Source organism: Sphaeramia orbicularis, chromosome 3, assembly GCF_902148855.1.
Source record: "Sphaeramia orbicularis chromosome 3, fSphaOr1.1, whole genome shotgun sequence".
In the NCBI taxonomy this organism is placed as follows: Eukaryota; Metazoa; Chordata; class Actinopteri; order Kurtiformes; family Apogonidae; genus Sphaeramia; species Sphaeramia orbicularis.
Genome location: NC_043959.1, coordinates 40,801,088 through 40,814,070, shown reverse-complemented (window position 1 = coordinate 40,814,070; position 12,983 = coordinate 40,801,088). Strand labels below are relative to the sequence as shown.

General features: G+C 40.3%; 1 protein-coding gene across 1 annotated transcript in view; it reads right to left on the bottom strand.

Moving 5' to 3' along the window:
• Positions 1-12,983, bottom strand: part of nfatc3a (nuclear factor of activated T cells 3a) — a 70,255-nt gene that overhangs the window by 6,788 nt on the left and 50,484 nt on the right. Inside the window, exons 8-9 of the mRNA XM_030163447.1 lie at positions 12,746-12,872; positions 9,466-10,563 (exon numbers count right to left, since the gene is read on the bottom strand). Of these exons, the coding sequence (XP_030019307.1) occupies positions 9,466-10,563; positions 12,746-12,872 (1,225 nt within the window). The remainder of the gene's footprint in view (positions 1-9,465; positions 10,564-12,745; positions 12,873-12,983) is intronic.

Genomic DNA, 12,983 nt, shown 5'->3' with positions numbered 1-12,983 from the left:
TGTGCAGTAACACCACAGAAATATGAGCAACATAGCGTGAAGTGCGACAGACCAACATCAAGTGGGCGTCTGCAAAAACATATCACTTTCCGCTGTACTGATTAGATGGTTGCAGAGGCAAACATTAACCTATCAACTCAGAAATAACATTAAGGGCAATTTGCATAAAACTATTGCCTAAAGTGGAACGTTATTTTAATTCCTCTCAATGTGATTCAGTGTGTTTTCTCATAAGAAGGTGCGGGAATAGGTTTCCCCACACATTCTATCAGTAACATTTTTGTTTAACTTCACTCTCGACGTGACAGTTGGTATTGATGGAAATCTGATTTTACTTGCAGCGGTTTGGAAAATACCTTAACGTATTTCAATTTCCAAGATCAGTCTCACAGAAAAGTGCAGTTTTCCTTCCGCTTGGATACATAAAGGCTGAAATAAATCTCATCTGAAAACTAAAACCCTTAATTTATATGTATGTCGGTGATTAGTTATACCTGGATTCACAAAAAAGGAAAAAAAAACGAAACCAAACGTAAAAACAAAAATTATAATAAAATAATGAAGTGTTCGTTGCAGGTATTTTACATAAAACAGGAGGTGAATTTTTCATATCAGTGAGTAACAGATAATCTGTGTTTCAGAAACACTCATTCAATTACAGATGACGCGCCACACATTAATACTTCACAACTGAAAGACAGGTTTGAGTCGACCACAGCCTATGGCAAGTTTCATTTGCTGATAGTGTTTTCTCAGATTTACTGGTATTGCTCATGACAATGCAACAGAAAGTCAGTGATTCAGCGCTGCCTGCCGTAGTAAGTGTGCTTCTAAACGGCTGACCCGGAGGGAGATCCTCTGAAGATGACTGGAAGGGGAGCTCCCTAATGAATATATACATGTAAAATCAGTCTACTACTACTACCACTACTCAGATCGTGTCCTATGTCTGCTCACAGTTTTTAATACTTCATATATTTAACATTTGGGGTGAGAGTACATTGTAAGTAATATTCACTTGTGAACATAAAGACAGCTGTTTTCCTGTTCCGAGCTGCATGATTTAGGTGTTAATTTGGAGGTTATTTACATTACAGATATATTCTGTAATACTTTTAATACAGATTTGTGAGCATGAATGCACTTCTGGCTGTCAGTGGAGAGTAAAGCGAGGATGTTGAGGATAAAAAAAAAAAAAGAACATCAGCAAGAAACTGATTTAGGGTGTGAGCGAAATGAGTGGCAATCTGGGCAGGTGTCCTGGTGACTGAGAGTCGCTTTAGGAAACTCTGAGTGTGTCGCAGGCTTGTAGCAGAGTCAGAGAGAGCGACTCCCCTGTGATGAAGTCATCTAACTCTGTATCAAAACCCTCTAAAACCCACAGTACGCAGTATTTCCTGATTAAAACGGCTAGGCCTGTGTTCTTTATTTAGCCAACTTGAGTATTTCCAGTGTTTTCCTCAGGTTTTTAGAGTACTTAGGTGCTGCTGGATTCCAATGTTTTTACATGATGTTTGTGGAAGATTTAGGTACATCTGTAGGGAGTTTGGGAATTCATCCACACGAAAATATTATGCTTTTCAATGAAAAAGTGACTATTATTAGTACATCTTTGCATAAAAAAGTAGAAAAATACAGCAGATGATGCATAAACCAAAAAACATCAGAATGTTGCACCAAAGCTATGATCAAATGTATGTTTCATTTGGTTCCCTTTCAATATTATCAACCTAACATTAAACTTTACTTGTTACCTTATTATGAAACAATATAACGGAAATATACATCACTAAATGTGATGTGACTGAAAGCTAAACAGTGACAGTGAGTTACTCTGAATTACTACATTTAGCCACACTGTGTGTATGTTTAGAACTACTATCTATAAAGGTAGTGGTGGTGGATCTGCTGGGGAAAATAGATACTGTGACTTACAGGGCTGACTTTTTTCTTGATATTTGTATTTTTGCTCTACAACAAATATTTTCATAGTATCATTTCCATGCAGCCGTATGTAAAAACACAGAAAAGAAAATCTGCAAGTAAGTGCACTTGTTACATTCACCGTGGTTTCTAGTTTAGTGTACTTTGGTTTAGCAGGAAATGTTAGTAAGCCTCGAGAAGAAGCCAGGGGATCCCACCTAGGACACAAACCCTCACAATCTGTCACTGAAACACACAAAATTTAAAAGTTTCAAAATTTACCACACAATCTGCACATGCCGATGATCATGGTAAAAGATTTTTTCTTTTTGTTTTTCTGAGAGTTTCACAACTAACAGTTCTGTCAGCGACTATGATTGGGTAATCTCATGTCTTCCTTTCTGAAGTGCATGTCAAAGGAGCTATATTGAAAAGATTTCCATAATGCAAAACAGAAGTGAAATGGGCAGATGGATACTGAGTATGATAAACATGTCTACTGTCGAAATGGAAAATGGGTAATTATCATAACCATGTATGACACATACAAAAAAGTTCCCTGAACCAGGCATAAAAACTTTACTCTGGCAGAGCAGCTTAAGCAAATAACGAGAAGATTGACTGATTCTTCAGTCCAGCAAATGAAGACAACATGCCACAATGGAAAACATTTGTGCAAAGGGGAACAGAAAGAGGCGAGACTTGGTTTGCCTGCAAAAGGGAATATCAAAGCGCACAGTTTCCACTTGCAGGGCCCTGTAATGACATGCACACGTCTTCACGAGGCCTCGGGTATGAGAGCAAACGTAAAGAGCTCACCGAGTAAAAATCCACTGCACGCTCAGACATATTGGAAATAGATGGTCAGTTAATGACACTGCGCTGAAAGTCCTCTAGACCTGCAAAGTGAAGCTTTCTGTGCCCTTATCTGTGCTGTGTTCCTTTTCTGTTTTATTTTCAATTCACTTTAGGAGTGACTGAGTGAGTGGATGAGTGGGTGAGGGTACACTGGAGAAGTCAGTTTCTCAAAGTCACTCATCTCTGTGAATCATCGGTGGATTTCCCATTTGATCTGACGGTAAGTGATTCGCAAGCCTCTCCCTTTGATCCTAGACCCAGAGTTTTGACTCCAACCACCAGGACCAGGCTTTAGGACAGAAATCGCTGGAGCCCAATGGCTACCTGGGGAAATGGGAAAAGCCCGATACAATGGCAGATATATACTGTAATGGAGCTGAGGAGTTTCTGGTATTAACTCCAATTCACAGCTGCAGTTACACTGAAAGCAGGTCAGCAGCTTCTTATTAAAATATCCATCAGATTGTTGTTAATGCTTTGAGTTCTATGAGGAAAACATACAAGTAACTGTCTACACACATACACATTTCAGCTGATTGACATTTACAAGGGGGAGTTGACTATTTCCCCATGCTGTTGTCAAGTCCTCGCTTGTGCACCCTGAGAAATGTGGTGAGTCGTATTCATTTTCCAGTCAAACAGCGGCACTCGATGCTTGGCTGACAGACTCAAAATCAACACTGACACTAGGAAGAGCAACAACACCAGCCATGAAACAACACACGCAAAACCTAAAGAACACACAGCACTTTCAGAGTCCGAGACTTGGCAAGCGCACGAACAGAGATGTAACTTGAAATGTGTAGATTGAGTAACTTGAACTAAGAGTCAATAAGTAGCTACTGTCCCTGTCGAGGGATGTCGAGGCTTTTCCTGTCTAAAAGAAAAGGCAGCGCTGGCACAGTCTCCACAGTAGGATTTTAGCCTCTGCCAAGACCTCTGCATTACACTCTCTAAGACCTTAATTGTATGGAAAGATGACACAGAAAGTCCCTTTCCATTTGTTTCAGGGGAAAAGACCAGCGAATGTTTGCCATTGTTTTTAACGAGCTGCAGCATTCGATGGAAACATACTTTCCTTCCACTGTTGTTTTTTTTCATCCCATCAAATCAGGAGTTCTGTGTTATTACTCTGTTATGGTTGGTTAATGGCAGCTTGAAGCCTCTGACTAAGATGGTCCCTTATACACACTCATGCCAACACAAACAAAAATGGACCATTTATTTAGGATTATTCCATATAAATACTCACAATTAAAATTCCTCCAGATATGTTGACATTTCTTCCAGCTCGTGTACACAGTGCATATAAAAATATCAGATATGAAATAGTAAAAAAGAATAGGGGGAAAAAGGAAGATTTGTGCATTTCTTGATGCCATATAATTATTTCATGATGGAAATTGATCTTTAAGTTCATCTTGTATCAAAGCAAGTGTACTTCGACAGCACAAGAAAGTCAACCAAGTTCACATCAATTTTTCAGGCTTTGAAAAATCAAGTTAATTCGCTCAGGTAGCCAAAAAATAACAGTCATTTCCAAGTCTAATTTTATGTTTAATTTCATTTGGGATACAACTGGAGTCGTATTCTCTTGGCACCTGTCAAAGGTAAATCCAATATTTAGCAGTGTTTCCTCTCAGCTTTGGGAAGCCAACTCCTGTGAATCATATCCAAATCTTTTTTGGATTGCTATTTGTTGGACTCTTCACCACTCACTCGTTTTACTCATTTATTCTCATCCTTTCTGCTTGTTGCATAGAGGTTTGAGGGACAATATTTTCACTGGGCAGTATGTCAGATTGTGGCCAAGGAGATGGTGCATGTTGATTCTCAGCAGCTCTTTATACTAACACACACACTAAATATTGTATGTATAATTCTATAATACAATGTGTATTTAAGTATTACTATGTGAAGCTCCCATTTTAATCACTTCAGCATTCTTATATTATTCAGCAATATTTCTGGTTTTTAATGCACTGTGTCACCAAATGAAAATTTTCTATACTTTTAGTAAATAAGGCAATTCTGATTCTAATATTCCATATGTTTTGTTTTACATGCCAGCATTCAAAGCCAAAAACATTGCCTCATGGCTCTGAATTTAGAAAATGTAACAAACAAGATTAAAATTCTGTTTGCTAATTTACAGCAAGAAAAGCGATGCAGTCCATGAAATAACCATCCAAATTGAGAAAGTGAACGTGGAACTATTACACTGTTACTATAATAAAAAAAAAAAAAAACAGCTGTTGGTGATTGTTTCCACTCAGCAAGTAGTCACGTTGAAGTATAAAAACAGCACAATAAAACATTTGAAAGATGCACTCACTGCACGGATGCTGTCTTGTAGTGTCTTGTATATTTGATTACATCTACAGGATAATATGTGCTGCTCTGTGTGAGTGCTGGAGTGCAGGCAGCAGGCCTCTGCCTATTATTAACACTCAAAGCCATAGAGGCAGCTGTGCATTTGGGCAGGGCAGGCCAAACAAAAGATCAGCTTTTGTAGTGAACACACCGCGCACTCTACACTAAATGCATACACGCACACACACACACCAGCTATCCTTTCCCGCCTATGCTCTGTAAACACAGGGATCGTCACATGTTGATTAATTAGTTAAATGCACGGGTCGGCAGCAGAAGAGCTTCAGATTCTGTCACCATGATGGCTGTAATCATCCTCATAGGGAGCCCATTCATCAAACCACTACTGTGTTTACGGAGTAGCCAAACACACAGGTTGACAGGAGGAAGGCAAAACTGGTTGAAAGTTGTGAACTGAACAGGAAAAAAAAAAGAATAATATTATAAGAACTGTGACCAACAAAAACTCATCACAACCTGTATTTACTTTCTGATGAGACAATGAAACGCTGCGGTTTTCACAAAGCAAGGCCAGATCATTGACCATGAGTAAACAGTCCTTGATTACAATATTTCATGAAGGCAGCACCTAGCTCAGCGCCGTGCTGTTTGGAACATCAAAGCAATAGAAATACACAAACCTCCACATTTTGGCAACACTTGACTTACATCTCATGTTGCTTTGTTGAAAAGTTCCATCTTTGCTTTTCCAGTTCATTGCCTTTGTTACCATCTCTATGTTAACACCACATGCTAAACTTGCCATGTTTTTCACTTGGTTTCAATGGGACGGTAAAAATTCAGCCCCCTTATCCTTCTTTTTTTCGGTCCAAACCAAACTGGTTAAACAAATCGTCACTGCACTTGAGTGGATTTCAAAGCAGCCCATGTATATCTTATATGACATTATCATTCATCTGCACAGCTTCCTGTAGTCAATCAATATATATGAAATAATAATATCACATTTTACATATACAGCGCAGTGTGATGAAAAAAAAAAAAATCCTTAATGCACACTTCGCTTTAATCTCAGATGCCAAGTACATTTCAGATTGAATGTCTCGGCTGAGTGACCCTGCAGTGGGATTGGATCCTGAACTTGTCTGTCCATCTGTCTGTCAGTCTGTCTTCTCACCTCCTGTGTCTTCTGCTTTGTATAGACGCACACACATACACACTCACACTTCAATAACATCAAACAGATCCACACAAACACAACATGCCATCTAACACACACACACACACACACATACACACACACCTGACACACATCTCAAGCATGCTCTGGTGTGCGTCACAAGGGCCATCTGCTTGCTAACCAGAGCAGTTTTCTACACACATTCGCAGTCTCTCCTATGACGCCGACACAGCTCTGCGTTATTACGGCAGAGGTTCATTTCATGTAGGTTGAACAAGTCGCATATTCAAAATAATCACTGAGCATAAACAGGAAAATAAAATCAGTGTTGAAACCTAAGACTGGTCATGAGTTTATGGAAGGATGAATTAATTTGACTGTCAGATGCCACATATATGCATTTCAAAAAAGGTGACGTGTCCATACATTAACCACATTAAATTAACATTATAGTAGTCCTCAGAGGTTAGAAATACTGACTAAAAATAGTTAATCATCATTACTGTATAAGAAAATTCTGGATTAATGTTAAAATGTATGTATTATAATTGATAACTTTACTAGAACATTTACAGCACTGTGCAAAAATCTTAGATCACCTTAGACCTTTGTCGGGTTTTAGTGAATAAACTTCTCAGTTTCTTTATTAAGATACAACAGAAACATGTAGGAAATGTGTGCACAGTATTAAAAACACCAACACAAATCAGAGCTAATTAGCTTCTACAATCAAACGTTAGTAATGTGTGTGATCTCTTTTTACATTTACTACATCGTGAACTTTGTTGTGTTGACTGTCTGGAAATATTCTTTAAAAATCTTGTGGTATATTACACCAAGCAAGTAGCCATGTTAATTTAATTATCTTTTTGAATGTTCAGAGCATGTTTACCATAGCACAACATCTATAACATTTGTATTTTTAATTAATTCAATATCTACTGTTTAATTTTGGTTGCATATTTCCTGTATATTCTGGTTGTATAGATCTTCATACAGATATTTAGAAATGCCTATGTATGTCACAAAGTTAATGGTGACTTGCACGATGATGTATATATACATGTCTTACACAAAAAATAATGTATCTCTATATCTCTTGGGTTGTTTTGCGTCCATTCTGAGCTGTCTGTTAAACTAGGGTAAAAGTGGTCTACTTAATAGTGTGCTGTGACCTCCTAAAACTCTGAGCTGGGTAAGTCTCCACACTTGCTACTTCAAAACATGGCCTACAGAGCTGGGCTGGCATAGAAACCTATTTTTAGCTACCGGCTCAAAGGGAGAGCTCACATTCCCGGCTGAACTGTGTCACTCAAAAACTTTTCTCACAGGTTTTTGTTTTTTTTTTTTTTTGAGACTGGAAGTGCAGCTAGCTACTTTGAGAATGGGTATGTGAATGTGTATGTTTGTGTTGTGTGAAAGAGCAAAGAGAGAGAAAAGTGTAGAGTACACTTGAGTTTCAGCTTTTAGTAAAAATCTCAGTGAATATTACATATGTATGTGTGAACCTGTAAAAAGTTTTTTTCCCCCTCAGGTAGCATTTTTTGTGTTAGTGTCTGTGCGTGTGCATGCATAAGAATACGCCATTGATGAAGCTTTGTGGTTGTCGCTCTTTCACACATGACTTATTGACCATGTCCCCATGTTAATTAGCCTGACCCTTGCTAACACACAATATCACACCTCCCTGACATAGCCTCGCCAAGCTATTCATTAACCCCAAACCATTTGGACTCGCATTTGAATATGGGACTGCAATTTACAAAACCAGTCAAGTCATTGAATAGATACAGAACCAGAGGATTTAAAACAGCATGATCACATTTTTAACAGAAAGGCTTCATAGATGATAGAAAACCAAACTGTTAAACCCATGTAGTTAGTCAACTGTTACGTCAACAAGTTCTCCTGAGCATCCTAATTAGACTTGTTAACACACATACACTACCGTACATACAAACACACACAGGATGTAATTACTAAAGCAGCACACAACGGCACTCTGTGTGTTCCAGCTACAGTATATGACTCTGTTACACCAGTAGCATAAAATGATGCAACACTCTCCCTCACCCCCGTCACAAGAAGCCAAAAAAAAAAAAACAGGACAAAAGTGTAAATAATCTCAGGACTGCTGCCAAAGATAAAGAAGCTTAGCAGTTTACAATTAACCCCTTTAATATGATACTATAGTTATCAGTCCTATTGTGTCTATGTTACCCAATACAGAGTCACAGGACCCCTCAGTAATGAAGCTGCACACTTCAGTGACAGATGAAACGCTATCAGTGTAATCAGACATCAAGGTTTCAGGACCATAAAAACACAACAACTGCTGTTATGTATTATTTTACATCATCAGTTACAAAACTATCTTGCACGCAATATACTGTAGGCTAAATTTAATCCCTCAGTGGACCTTTGTTTTAGACTGAAAATTAGACTGATCACAGATGGGTGTGCTCTACATAACTTGTGTAAAAGGACAAGGTGAAAAAGAAAAATGTGATAATAGGAGCAGAGAGACTGGACTGAGATAAAACATGAAACAGAGTTGGAGCAAATTAACAGAGAGAGGATAAATATACAGGCACATAGCTTGAAAGACATACACAAAGAATAAAACTGAGAAGAGAAAACACTGTATAAGGGAGGGTGTCCATTAAGTGTCTTTTTATCAGGGTAGTATTGTTAGTTTTGGAAAGCTTGGACTCATATCTGGACCAAGGCCTTTCCTTTTTTGTTCAATTGCCGCTGGTTGCTTCTGACTTGAAATTGGAAAAAGATTAGGGCTGAGCAATATGCAAAAAAAGGAAAAAAGGCAATGATTGTGATGTGTAGCCCTCCAAAGAGTCCTTTGTAATAGTACTGTATGTGTGACATATTATCAAAAATTTCAGCTCCCATGATACAGATATTGCACTTGCCTATTTTGCTATTTCATTAACATTTTCAGAACCTGTTCAGCCCTAAATAAGATACTTTTTTCATAGATGTCTGTTCATTGCAGTAACACATGTCCAGTAGTTCTGATCTGATAATTGTGATTGCTCTCAGTGTTCTGGGTGACTTTCAAACATGTTAAAGACATCAGAGGGACACAGAACCTTGGAAGAATAAGAGAAGAATAATTTTGTTTTGGCAGAAAAATAGGTTAATAAACCTCTCACCATCATCCAGCGTGATGTCCTGCAGGCCGATGGAGCGGAAGGTGGGCTCTCTGTCCTCGGGCTCCTGTTTGATGTTGAGTCTTTCCCCCTCTGAGGGGAACGGACCCTGAGGGCTTAGAGGGTGAACCAAAGGTCCTGCTGCTGCTGGGGACAAGCTGGCCATGACCGGGCTTGTTGCCTGTGGAGAAGGCTGTCCTGAATGCTGCTGCTGCTGCAGGGGGCCCAGGGGACTTCCACCTGAAGTGGGGGATGAGGAGGTGGGAGACTGGTAGGGCAAAGAGTGGAGCTGAGGGGAAGAAGGCCCTGAGTGTGGAGAGGGGATCATTCTTGGAGGAGGGGCACTGGACGGTGTGGGGCAGGAAGCTGACCTTTGACCTACTGGGTGGTAGCCAATGGCCCTCTGCAGTGGGGAGGAGTGCTGACCTACAAGGGGATGACCAGTGGGAGAGGGCACCTGGGTGGGATTTGGGGAGCAGTGGTAGCCACCAAGCGCATGAAGATGTGGGGATGAGGGGGTAAGCAGAGGCTGCTGGCTCTGGGGAGACCCGGCGATGGGATTGGGGGTCGAGGGGGACGGAGCTGATGGAGAAGAGCAAGAAGAAGAAGGATACACCATTCCCATGCCCACTGGGTGTGACACTGCATTGGGACTCTGCTGAAAGGGCAGCCTCTCGTAGCCTTGAGGTGGAAGGCTGGACTGGCCATTAAAGGGCAGGCTGTGAGCGTGACTGTGACTGTGCTGCAGAGGCTGGTAGGAGGGCCGGGAAGGAGCAGGAAGAGGAGCAGCAGCAGAGCTCGGGTGGAACGTCATGTGGCAGTCTGCAGGGGGGTGGTGCAAACTGCGACCCTGGAGGTGAGGCAGGTGCTGGAAGGACGGGGAGCCCAAGGAGGGGCACGGGGCCTGCAGGGGTAGCAGGCCAGGTCCGGAGCCTGCAGCCAGGGCATGAGGGGAGCTGGACAGAAGGTTGTCCGATGGGTGGCCCTGCTCAGGAGAAGGCAGCTGGGTGCGCACCAGACTGGCAGCATGTGCCAGGGGCATGGACAGAGGGGGCACTGCAGGAAGGTCCAGCTCATCTCTGTGTTCCTGCTTCACCATGACTGAGGAGAGAGAGGTGGAGAAAGAGGAAAAATAGAACAGAAGAAACCACATTGTCAGTTATGCCAGTCAAATACTGCCCAAAGGACAAGGGAGGACATGTAACCTGTAAAACTGTCAAGTCACTGTGCTGCAGCATTGACAGTACTATTTTTGCTCCAGGTATAATAGTCTTGTGACATCAACCAACATTAAAAAAAATGCTGTATATACGAATATCCACATTCTCAGCCCCCACTAATTGAAATAACTATGAATTTAGAGTTAAAATACGTTTGAGAACAGTTTTGCTAGCTTGTCCTCAGTGACTGGGAAAGGGCTGTTTTGAGATTGTGTTTATTTTTTAAATATATCTGTTAATGTTCTTACTATGTCTTTGTATACATATGTATGTATGTACGTATACTTATGTATGCATACATATGTAAAAGAAAAATAATTACAATAGTGTTTATGAAGAAATGCTTCTGTAAAACCTGAAAAACAAGGTCATAAGTATTTCAAAGCAGTGAATTTTGTATCTGAAATGTATAGCTGGTAAAATGGGTCTCTATCCAGATGAAAAAGCTTCCCAGAACCAGAGTGACATTTTGATAGTAAATGGGGCCATTCCCTTTAAAGTGACAGCACACAGCACTGCTATGCTGATCAGTAACCTATTTCCCAATCTGGTGCCTTGTGACAGTAAGTTTTATTTTTATCCAACTCTGAATCAGAGGGAGAACATATGTTGTCAGCCTGGGTCCCATCATGTGAAATGCTGTGTAGGAAGAGCTGAACACCCCCAAGCCCAGATCAGACTAACAGAACAAACCAGTTCACTGATCATGCCCTTTCATCACCCCATAATGAATGAATGAGAAGTAAGGAGCACAGAAAGGCCAAACCAGAGCCTGAAAGGGATTCACACATGGTTGTACAAATCAAAGGTACTTGATATGTACAACCAACTATTGCAGGTAGAGTCATTTAAACAGAATTACCCCTATTTGAAGCTTTAACACTAACACAACCTCACAATGTAGCATAAAATTAATGTACCACTTTGAGTATATTTGTATAAATATTTGCATTTGATGCCAGCATGACAAAAGTAGCTATAGTTTGCCTACAAACATCATTTTCTTCATATTTTTCTTAGAGTCATCTAATTGGGCCAAGTTTTCTGCAGCCTAGTCCATGAAACATGAAAACCAAAATATGACAGGCAAGCATTTTTTTTTTTGCCACAAAAAAAATCAGGCAGTATTCGTGGTGACATTAGTGGTATCAGCAACCCAGCTTGACTGATGGGGTAAGGTTACTTTAGGCTGCTCGGATTGGCTGGCCTAATCTGTCAGTGCAGAAAACAGGAACTGCCTGTGTTGAGTGGGTGTGCTTGCAAACAGAAAGGCTGGGTGGGTGGAGGGCCAGGACCGCTTAAACTTGAACACACACACTAACATACACACTGTTGCGGTAAAACCCAGGGTTTGGATATGTTGCACAAAATGCTCACATGTCAATATCTTACGCCAACGATGTTTTCAGTTTGACTGGTGTCAAGTGGGAGAAAAAACAATAACAATATTGAATAACACGGCATGAATTTGACTTAAACGAAAAACGTCAAGGAAAGTTACAAATATCCTAAGCACTGAGTTTCCGTGGCGATAAAATAATTATAACAAACCGCAACTCATGTCTATGCTTAGTCAAACTTTCCTGGAAAGCAAAAGATTTGCGTAATAAAAATCCATGCAAATACAGTACGTGTAAGAATAAAAAAGGTCGGCTCGGGAGTATGAAGAGGCTTTACAAAATAAACAGTTGGCAGGTGTTAATGTTTTTGTTAGTGGAAGAGCCCTCTCTAAACCACAGCAATGCTTTCTTTGGAGAGAGAAAGAGAGAAATGGGGTTAGTGAAGCCCCAGTGGAGAAGCGTGCAAGATGTAATGTGCACACAACAGTGCACATTACATCTGCCTCTGCTGTCAGTCAAACATCTCATCATTACCTTGGGATATTAACTCCAGCTGGAAGCCAGGCACATAAAAGAACACAAAGAAAAGCTGCAACACTGCCCTGTGCATTAACTCAATGAACCTGATAATCTGTGAAACTAAGCTGCTGTAAATTGCTATTGAAAACATCTGAAAACCATATTTAAATCTAGAGGTAAAGTGCTAAGATCCTCTTGTCTTACCTGAAAGATAAGTGAAGCGTTGCGATTGGCTCCTTTTCCGTTTTCCATTGCAGACATAAAACTGAACCTGTACAGCTGAGCTCACAGTCTTACTGTGGTACGGAGGGACCTCCACCACAATGCATGACTGCAAGGACAATATTACAAATATTCATTGACATTAATAAAATGCAAATATAAAATGCAAATATTTATAACTAAGCATAAAAACTGTAGTTATATGCAAATGTTGTGGAGA